The 10,736-nt window shown below is 42.0% G+C and overlaps 1 protein-coding gene across 1 annotated transcript; it reads right to left on the reverse strand.

The window, feature by feature from the left end:
- Positions 1–3,403: 3,403 nt before the first annotated feature.
- LOC142855386 (pregnancy-specific glycoprotein 22-like) lies at positions 3,404–9,038 on the reverse strand. Its single transcript, XM_075981913.1, has 4 exons — positions 8,720–9,038; positions 5,497–5,856; positions 4,659–5,018; positions 3,404–3,675 (listed from the first exon to the last, which is right to left on the reverse strand). Exons 1-4 carry the CDS (start codon positions 9,036–9,038, stop codon positions 3,404–3,406), a joined length of 1,311 nt encoding a protein of 436 aa, XP_075838028.1.
- Positions 9,039–10,736: the final 1,698 nt, after the last annotated feature.

Consider the following 10,736-nt stretch of genomic DNA (forward strand, 5'->3'; position numbering starts at 1 on the left):
CACACCTACCCAAACAAGTCCACATCTCTTAGTAGTGCAACTTCCTAGGGGCCAAGCATTCAAACATGTGAGTCTATGTGGGACATTTCTATACATACCACCAATTATTTATTGTTCACTGTGTTTGGATTAGTTTTGAATTTCTTTTGTGACCTCTGTCTTTGCAAAAAGAAAGCATCTTTAATGTAGGGCTAAAGCTAAATTTGTCTGTGGGAATAAGGCCATTTTTTAGAATGAACCTAGAAATTAAACTTGTTTAGGAAAGTAGCCATTATAAGTGCTTCTCAAAAATCCATAATACCCCATTCATATACTGCTGATTGCATTCTAGTACCAGCTGTGATTCCTTCCTTTGAGCAGCCTTAAGTCCAATTAGACCATTTTTGGTTACCTCCAACGGATAAATACAACTCTTGAACATTTAAGTATATCTTGCCATGCTGATCTATGCTGTAATCTGTAGGAATCACAACTTGGAAGAACAATTTATTGTCTTCCTTTGTTGCCAGCTTACATATAATCTTCAAGTGCTATAAGGTCTAATCTTCAGAGAAAAGTTTTCTGCATCGGATAAGCATGAACAGGGACTGTACAAACTGGCAAGAGGCCCCTTTCAATTATTACATACTTATTAGCTGAGTATTTTATGAGACTCCTGACTCTGAGACTAAGCGAGACTCTGACTTCTGTGTCTGCTCTTGGGACTCTTTTGCTCATGCTGAGTTGCAGAGCCCAACATCAACATGGCAGTTTTTGTTTCATGTTATTATATTTTATTTTGTGATGTTTTGTTATTATCTCTTAGAGGCCTATTCTTCTCTAATAAGAGAAAGAAATGAAGTGGATTCCCATGATATAGGAAGTGGGTAGGAATGCAAAGTGCTGAGAGAGAGGAAATGATAAATGGTATATATTGAATGAGAAAAGAATCTATTTTCAATAAAAGGAAAAAAGTTCATTTTTCAAAGTGATTATTAGCATTAACAATCTTAAATTAGATTAACTTTCTTTAAAAAATAGAAACATCATTAACATTAGACCTGAAATTTGATACCTTGCTATCTATTTTTCACATTATCAAAATTTCTATGACTGCTCACAGTGATGGGAGTAATTTGTAGAGTAAGTTACATGAAACAGACACATACCTAGAACACAGAACCTACAGAGATAGAAGCTTGAAAAAACACAAAAATCTTCCATGAATAACTCCTAAGTCTGAATCAATAAAGATATATGACAAAATGAACAATTTTAAATGATGAAAACAGACAAACCAGGGGTAGAAGAGAGGGCAGAGCATTAGGGGCACACAAGAAAAAGCACTGTCAACCAAGTACTCAGTGAAGACACTGATATCCTCTAAGATATCCAGGATGGACACAAGGATGCTAAAGTGACCACTTTTATTCAGTATTCTCTTTGATGCCATAGACATAACATTAGGCAACACAAATAAATAAAAATTGGACAATTAACTGACTATAAAATAGATCTGCAGTTAGCATGAGCTTATCTATTAAAAATCTGAAAGATTCTACAGAAGTTTCTGGAACTGGTGAGCAAACACACCCATCTGAGCTCTACTACTGTAAACTACTATTGCACACAACCCATTATATGTCCTACTTTGTCACATGCATAGGGAAGCTAAGTAACAAAGAAGACTCATATTGGACCCATGTAACACACTGGGAAGAATAGAAATGATTTTATGGCTATATAGGGGAAGATGGGATGAAAGAAGAGAGTATTTGAAGTAATAACTGGAACAGTGTGGTATTTGGGGAGCAATGTGGAAACCTACTACAATGGAAACTCCCTGGAATCTACAAAAGAAACATTAATAAAGACTCCTAGTAGTGAGGGATAGGTATCCTGAACCAGTCATTTCTACAACCACAAAAGAATTCAAGTAGTGGGACTGGGACACTAATCCAGCCACAAAATATTCAACCTGCATTCTGTCCTTCCTGAAATATATACTGGGGATAATGGTGGAAAAGAAGTTGTGGAATTGACCAACCAATAGCTGGTCAAAATTAAAGCCTTCTCCATGAAAGGGAGCTCAGACCTGACACTGCCTGGATGGTCAGAAAGCAGAGGCTTGAAAACCCAGAAATTCAGAAAAAAATCACAAAGATGCATGTAAAAACATTTCAATAAAATTGTTAATAAAGATATTCTGTTACACTAGTAGATAACTGCACAGCCTAATAGTTATTAGAGCAGCATCAGCCAGCAATGAATGGCTGAGAACAGATGCTGAGAAATATAGTCAAACATGGAAACACCGGGCAACCCCACAGAAATGGGAAAGCATGGTTTATAGGAAACAAAGGTGTCAAAGACACCATGAAAGCATGGAACACATAAACAATTAATCAGGGTTTATAGAGGATTGAGAGACTGAAGTTATAATCCTAGACTGTGTCTGGGTTTGAGCGAGGGTATCAGCATATAAGTTGTAGTAATGTAGATGGGTATGACTCTTTTGCCTGCCCTCTGGACCCATTTCTTTCTACTCAGTTGTCTCTCCCAGCTCTAATACGAAGGATGGTGGCAATTCTTACATAACTTACAGAGTTATGTGCTGTAGGTATCCCTGGGAGGCCTGCTTGTTTTTGAAGGGAAACAGAAGATGAGTGGGCCTGAGGTAGAGAGTAAGTAGGATTTAGGGATAAGGGAGGAAAACTGCGATCAGTATGTAATATATAGAGAAGAATAAAAAGGGAAAGAGAGGCGTGCTAACAAGAAAAAGACTCAAGGTCCTACCGTGAATGATAATTTCAGGGTGAAAACTGTATGAGCTGCACTCACATGAAGGATTTTACATCTGTACATCAAGCAGACGGAATCAAAGCTGTTTAGAAACCAGCCATGTCCACAGTGAAACACGGGCAGACCCTTCTCCTGTCACTCTTCCTCACTTCAAGTGGAGGACTGTCATTCTTCCTCACTTCAGGCAGCATTGGGCTTGGGTAAATTAGGTAAACAGGGAATGTATTTGAGCATACGAGATATTTTTCCCAATGAAAACGGGGCACCATTTTCACAGCAGACTCAGAGCATACAAAAACTTGAGGATTCCTGAAATTAGTTCCCATGAATTTTGAGGGAATATATGTATATTTCAACAGCAATCTAAGCTCTTCAGGCCTTTGAATTTTTGTTTCCTATATTAATGTGTTTATTTTCCTTTTAAGACAACCTCACTTTAATTCTTGGCCTTCCCCTGTATACACGTGTATCCCACGATTATAGAGGTGAGTCACCAGGCTGGCTGAACCTGAATAGTAAGAAACTAATCATTTTCACCACATAACTCTTCTCCATTTTGTACTCCATTGGTAAATGAATGCCCCCACCCTGATGTAGGATGAGAGGAGAGGCCACTCATTCATCACGGCCAGGAGACTGGGAGACTGGTCTTCGAACTGAATCGGTTGGAGACCTCACACTGATACTCTCCAGCATCCGTGCTACTGACAGGATCTATTCTGAGTCCACACTTTGTTGGGGACAGAGTCATCTTCTCTGTGAGCTGCAGATTCTCCTTATTGAAGATCCAACGGATGGAGACATCAGTGTCGGGTGAAATGCAAGTGAAGATCACAGATCTACGTTCTGCGACTGTGGTGTTGGTGATTTGCACAAAGGGCTGTGTCACATTCTCTGTGAAGAAACAGAGGAGAATACTAAATGGGAGTCGTCCAGAGAGTTCAACCAGGCCCTCTTTAGTTCATATTTATAAAGCTACCAGAGGAAAAATTTTTGTACTGTGATTATAGACATATTTTGTGCTTTTAATCTGCCACCCAGGGACTGTATTGCCTGATTCAAGAACTGTTTCCTATATCTCCATTTCCCCATAATAGGACACACAGTGCGTGAACATGACCATGTCTGTGAGCTAAGCTTAGTTACAAGTCATGGTCTGACCTTGGAATGGGGAACTCCTCATATCATCAACATCTGTTCTATTTACCTGCAGAAAGAAATTCCCTAGGCTGGGCCCCTGAAGTGAAGGAGGAATCTGGAGTAACTTCCTTCTTTGTTTCTTTTCTTAGTGCCTTAACTTTTCATGGACCAGATACTTGTCTACTGAGCCTCAGGAGAAGGAGGTGCACTGGTGACCTACCTAACTACAGCTGTCATGGTAATATACAGTTGATTCGATACTCTATGGGGTAGTCAGTCCCATGACTCATACAATCAGTAAAGTCACATTTCATGTTGTCTCTGACAGAAAATCTAAACAAACAGTTACAAAAAAAAAACTCCCCAATATCATACTGTATCCAATCCCGGGCAAAGTTTTAGAATCAGGGATTCATGGTGCTCTCTGTGAGGACCCCATGCCTGACTCCCATGAAGTCTTTCTGGGGACATGTGCAAGATGAGAGATCCAAGTGTCTGGGTTGGAACTGACGTCCTGGGACCGAATTTACCCAGTGCATGTCCTCCTCTCTGTAGGGGAGGTGTTCTGATCTATTACAGTTTGTCTAAAGGATGTGTGTCCTGCAGTAGGGACCCAAACTCTAGTGGGAGACACAATGCAGTGGTGGAAGAGGAGGCACAGCCCAGTCCTGACAGTTCAGTGTATGAAGTTAGCACAAGCCACACCCCGCAGTTGGAGACCATAGAGAATCACTTACTCTTTAAAGAAAATTCCACATATGCTTTTTGAATATCGAAATTTTTGTTTAAAACTTCTAGTGTGTACATTCCTGCATCTTTCTCAGTGACATTGTGGAGCACCAGAGATCCATTAAAGTACACCATTCCTCTTCTTTTGTGTGCAAGTCCCCAAGTGACAGAATGCATGGTTCTGACATATTCTACAATTCTAAGGACTGGCGTCCTATTCTTTGATTTGTACCAGAAAAAGGCATTCGCGTCTTCTGGAAGATTATGAACTTGAAGAAATATGCTTTCACCTTCAGCAGGATACTGAGGCAATGGCTGGATCATGAGTTGGGAAGAAGTGAGAGGATTACAGGACACAGAAAGGTAAGCTGGGAGGGAAAAGAGAAAAAAGTCATCACTGTGCTTGAGCAGATGGATTCATCAATCAGCCTATATTTGCAGGTGGGTATATGTCTATGCCCCTTAATGAAGGGCACAAACATGACCTCCTCCTTTCCAAAAGTGCCCCTGAAAGTGTCAGATCCTCTACATGGAACTGTCCCCCTTGGGTGTCTACATAGCTTTTCCCTCACCGCCTTCAATAAAATACTACACACACTCCTAGACATGGGGTTGAGATGACGCCTGCCCTGAACTCAACAGGCCCCAAAATTTTCACTTTCCAGGTTTTTTCTTTTTGCAGGTGGAGTCATAAAACTAAAGCTGATCTACAGTAATTTGTCTGTATGGGTGTCCTACACTAAGTCCTCAAACTTCCACCTGGGAAGACAGTGCAAACGGAAGGGAGGCTAGGCCATGTGTGTCTAAGCCCCACCCAGCACCGAACAATCTAAGAGAATCACTTACTCTCCACCTGGAGTTGCACTAGTGCCTCTTCGTTTCCTGTATCTGCTCTCAGGATTCGTAGTGTGTACAATCCACGGTCTTTCTGATTGACACCATGAAGCAGCAGGGATCCATCACTGTACAGCCTCTCCCTACCACTGTATGCAGGTCCCCATACAGTTGGTTTCCTGTCTGCTATATTTCGGATACCCAAAATGTTCTTGAAGTCAACCACTCCTTTGAACCAGACAAACTCTACAATATTTTCTGGGGGGTTACGAACAAGTAGAAGAACATTTCTCCCTTCAACAACGCTGGGTGGCACTGATTCAATGGTGAACTGTGAAGAGGTACCAAGGCGCCCACACTTCCAAACGAAAGCTAGAAGGGAAGACAGAGATCCTCCTAAGTTGAGCCTTTAGTATTTAACTAGAAAGAGGCCCTGTGTCCTGAGCAGCTGTGTCTATTGCTCAGCCTAATTTTGTTGTTGACTGTCTTCCTATTCTACTTGGTGGATGTCAGCACATGACCTTCATATTCTCAGTGTTCCCACTTGTCATTTCCACTATATGTCTCTCTCCAGTTGTCATCAGTGCTCCGGCTTACTGCCCTGCTCTGAGTGGCACAAGGACTTGAAAGCAGTGCTTTGATCCCTGATCTCATATAAAGTGGATTGGTGTTGGGGTGATGGCTGTCCAACCTCTTCCTTTACAGACTCTCTGTCCACACTCCTACTTTTGTTGTTCTATTCCTCTTGAGGTTGCAGTCAACATCTGAATTTCCCTTCTAGCTTTCTTTACTTCAGGTCCACTCAAACTGAGACATCATAAATTTTCTTCTATTTCTTCTATTTTTTTTAAATTTAAAAAAAAATGATGCCTAGAAAAAAACTCAGATTCATGGGGAAATAGAATGAGTGAATGATGTCTCAGAACCCTATATAGATATGGACTTTAAGAAACTCAAAGGTTAGGAATACAGTATTAGTAATTCCGTTTGCTTTAATTTTTCACACTTGTTTACAGGTTATACTACTGTGTGAGTAGTGAAAGGGCTTGTCATGGGGGGAGGGTCAGGACACAGTACTTAAGTGGCAGTCAAAGGACTTCTGTTCATTGGTCTCAGCTTGCCAGACAATGAAGCAAAGACTTATATCCAGGGAACCATGTCAGTGATCCACACCAGCTTGATTTTTTTGGCAATCAAGCTGAGAGCACCAGTCTTCAGAATATTGTGGTCATGTTTACTAACTTTGTGCAAGAGTAAGGTAGCACCCTCCCTTACTTTTTAACATTCAATGAGAGCATCATAATCCTGAACCTCTCTCCCACTCTGTATCTTCCCCTTACAAACACTGGCATTGCTTTCATTTCCTTGTGCCACTCAGGGAACCCCAGATAATATGTCAGTACTCTCCTCTCAAACACTTTCAAGTCCTGGTCTCCTCATCTGTGACCTGTGATGTGGTACACCTTTGAAGAGGAGTACAGAGGAAGCCTTCATTATCTACATAGACTTATCTGTCATCCCTCTGAGGTACTTCTGCTCCAGCTCAGCTCCTAAACTCTGCTGCCCTTTCCCCATATCCCATATGAGTTGAGCCTCTTCCCAGGAAAGAGCATCTCCGATATTCCCTTGGGCTGAGGGTGGGTCTGTGTTCAAAGCATGGCTTTCAGTGCTACCCCATGTTCTTTTCCCATTCTCTCCTTATGTTTCTCTCCTCTAGAACAGAGTGAGAATCGAGGGCAAGGACCATTCCTGTAACATGAGATAATAGAAGCTGGCCCTAGAACTGCATACTCCTGTGTCCTGGCCTAGGCTTGTCAGCACCAAAAAAGGGAAAATCTGCGCAACTGTGTGGCAAAGAAACCTGGCGGAGTACCCAGTCTTCCCTGTGTTTTCATTGCTCTGGAAACATGGAATTTGCTCCCAGCAGGAAGAGAACAAAACTGCCCTTGAAGTACAAAGGTACCAAGTGAGTGATGTGTGGGGAAAAGAACAAAATTGTTCTTACTAGAGTCACCATCAGACTGGGTTCTGACCGAGGTCAAAGGCCCAAGATTTGTCAAGAATCTCACATCTTGGGTGTATGGGAGGAGATGGCCTGACTCCAGAAAAAGGCTCTGAGATCCTTCATCCTGTGCAAAATTGTCAAGACCATGTTCCCACATCCTCTGTTTGTTGAACTGTATAATGGGTCTGCCCCTGTGCTCCATGGTCTTTCTGAGAGGCCTTGGACCTCTATATAGTTGATTCCCCTTGGATACCATGAATTTCCCAAAGGAAATACAAAAAGTGAAAAACAGAACATGGTCTCCTGGCAATGTAGCAGACACATTAAGCAGTCAGTAGGTCTAAGAATGCTGTGACCATGATTTCCAGGTCTGTACGAGCAGGGATGAAACAGGACTACAACGTAAGTTCTTGGTTTGGGTACATACTTTTCTGCCAGTTCACTGTGTGTCTTGATGACATTTCTGGTGATCACTGGCAGAACTGTAGCTCCTGTCTCGAAAATAGCCATTTCCCAAGAGAATTCCCCAAGCTGGACCCAGGAGACAAACACTTTTCAGGACAATCTGTGTTCTCAGTCCTCCTCCTTAGGAACCATGGCTCTAATGTGAAATCTCATATGCCTAACAAGACAGTTAGTTAATGACCTAGACAGCTGTTGACCTATGATTTCCATGCTGACTCTCTGAAGAAGTTGGCCAAGGAATATAGCCCAACCAAGGTTCTCAGGAGAATACACTGTCTAGTTCCACACATCACAACACTTTACATACTTGGGAACACTGCTGCCCTCTGCCATCAGGAATTCAAAACACTAATAAAATGCTTCTCATGGACACTTGAAGTTGTGTCTGAGACAGAAGTCTGAAGGCAGAGCATGCTAGTGTTCACACCTCTATGAGGATCCCATGTTTTCCACAACCAAGTACAACATTGATTCCCTCAGAGTTTTTCTCAAGGAAACATTCCTGGTAAGAATCCCTAGAGTCTATACAGAGCCTGATATCCTTGGCTATGTTACCCACCATGCATCCACCTGTGTACAAGATAAAGTCAAATGAAGCATTCTGATCTATTGCTATTATTGTACATCATTTGTATACTGAGCCAAATGCTCAAACCCCAACACAGGGACACAGTGAATAGGGAAGTTAGGCACAGACCACTCTTCTGTATGTGTCCAGTAAAATGAACCTCACCTAGCTCACAGAGTTCACAGTGAATCACTTACCGTGCACTTTGAGGTACTCGGATGTTATTGATGTCCTAGTTCCATGATTATTATAAGTTCGTAGGGTATAGAATCCGGTGTCCTTCGGGTTGACATTTTTTATCAGCAGGGATCCATTGTGATATATTGTCTCTCTGCCACTGTACATAGGACCTGGCCTACTCAAATTTAAGAGCGGTGCATATGCTCCAATTCCTTGTGTCGTATTTCTTAGACCTTTGAACCAGGCTATGGTTGTAGTATTCTCTGGCAGATCATTGACATGAAAAAAGATGTCATCTCCTTCAGCAGCTAGGGCTGGCACTTTTTCAATAGTCATATGGGCATTTGTGGACAGATGCCAGGAGCTTAAAAGGGAGACTAGAAGGGAATTGAGAAAAACCAATATAAGGCATGTGTGATCATCACTCAGCTTTGTTTTGTGAGTAGAGCTGTGCCAAACTTCCTTTGAGGACATGAGCAGCATGACTTGCATTGATTCCCTTCAGTGTCTGAGTGTGTCAGTAACTCTCTTAGAAATTATCTGCTCATATGTCTGCCTTGTTTCCCACTCAGTGTCCCATATCCCTCCTTATACAGTATACTTCGTGTGAAGAGCAATGCTGCTCTGACTTCCTCTTCTGGAGAGTTCATGTTCTGATTTTGTGTCTGTTCCCTTTGTGGTTCTCGTCAATTCATGACTTCATCAGACATACTGACATGAGATACACTAAAAGCAGTGCTTTTTGTTTGTTTCTTTGTTTTTGTTTTTGGATTTGGTTTTTGTTTTAGTTTCAGGGTTTTATTTTTGGTTTTTTTTTTTGAGACAGGGTTTCTCTTTGTGGCCTTGGCTGTCCTAAAACTTGTTCAGTAGGCAGGCTGGACATCAAACCTCAGAAATCATCTACTCTGCTTCCCAAGTCTTGTATTCCCAAGGCTGAACTACCACTGCCTAGCAAAACCAGGAATTTGTAAGGGCAGGATTAGTCTAAACATTTTGGGAGGTTCCGTTCCTGAAAATGACCCAAATACAAGTAGATAAAGAAAAAAGGAAGGTTGGAAAGAGAAATGTGTCTCCATTGATTTTTTTCTTCATAAGTCCTAGGTTTGGAGCTTTTGGCAATAATTATATTCAGGTGTAAAATAAATGAATTTACACTTCATAAATTTATGTGTGTATTTGTGAAGGCTGCTGACTCCTTGGGCAAATATAAATACGGATGTCACAAATCTGTATGGGGGCACATGTGTTAGACTGTGCATGTGTGGGTACTTGACACAGCACCAATGTGGAGGGCAGGGTAGAGCCTGCAGGTGTCTGTTCTCTCCATCTACTGTGTGGGAGCTAAGATTTGTTTTCAGGTTGTCAAATCTTTACACACTGAAACATCTTGCTAACCCACCAATTTGATTTCTATTTGAAAGGTCATGCTGTAATGGTTGAAAATGGCTGTCTTAAGGACAGTGCAGTCAATAAAATCCATTATGTATGTGGTGTCCTTTTCTTTTAATATTATTACCTCCTGTCCCCTGAGAACTCCAAGCTGCTGAGCCCCTGTCCCTCACTGTACCCTCAGCACCTTAACTAAAAACAGACACCTTGAGTCTCCTCCCAAGATCCTGTCCTCTTTATCAGACTTCTGGCTACCTCTGAGAGGCCCTCCCCACACACTGAGAAAGTGGGTACACTTACCTGTGAGAGAAGTCCCACACACACTGAGAAAGTGGATACCCTTAACTTTGAGCAGAAGTCCCCCACACACTGAGAAAGTGTGTACCCTTACCCATGAGCAGAAATTCCCCCACACATTGAGAAAGTGGGTACACTTACCTGTGAGCAGAAGTCCCCAACACACTGAAAAAGTGGGTACACTTACCTGTGAGCATAAGTCCCCCTACACACTGAGAAAGTGGGTACCCTTACCTGTGAGCAGAAGTGCCACACACACTGAGAAAGGGGGTACCCTTACCTGTGAGCATAAGTCCCCCACACACTGAGAAAGTGGGTACCCTTACCTGTGAGCAGAAGCCCCTGCCA

Source organism: Microtus pennsylvanicus, chromosome 1 (genome assembly GCF_037038515.1).
Source record: "Microtus pennsylvanicus isolate mMicPen1 chromosome 1, mMicPen1.hap1, whole genome shotgun sequence".
NCBI classification, from domain to species: Eukaryota; Metazoa; Chordata; class Mammalia; order Rodentia; family Cricetidae; genus Microtus; species Microtus pennsylvanicus.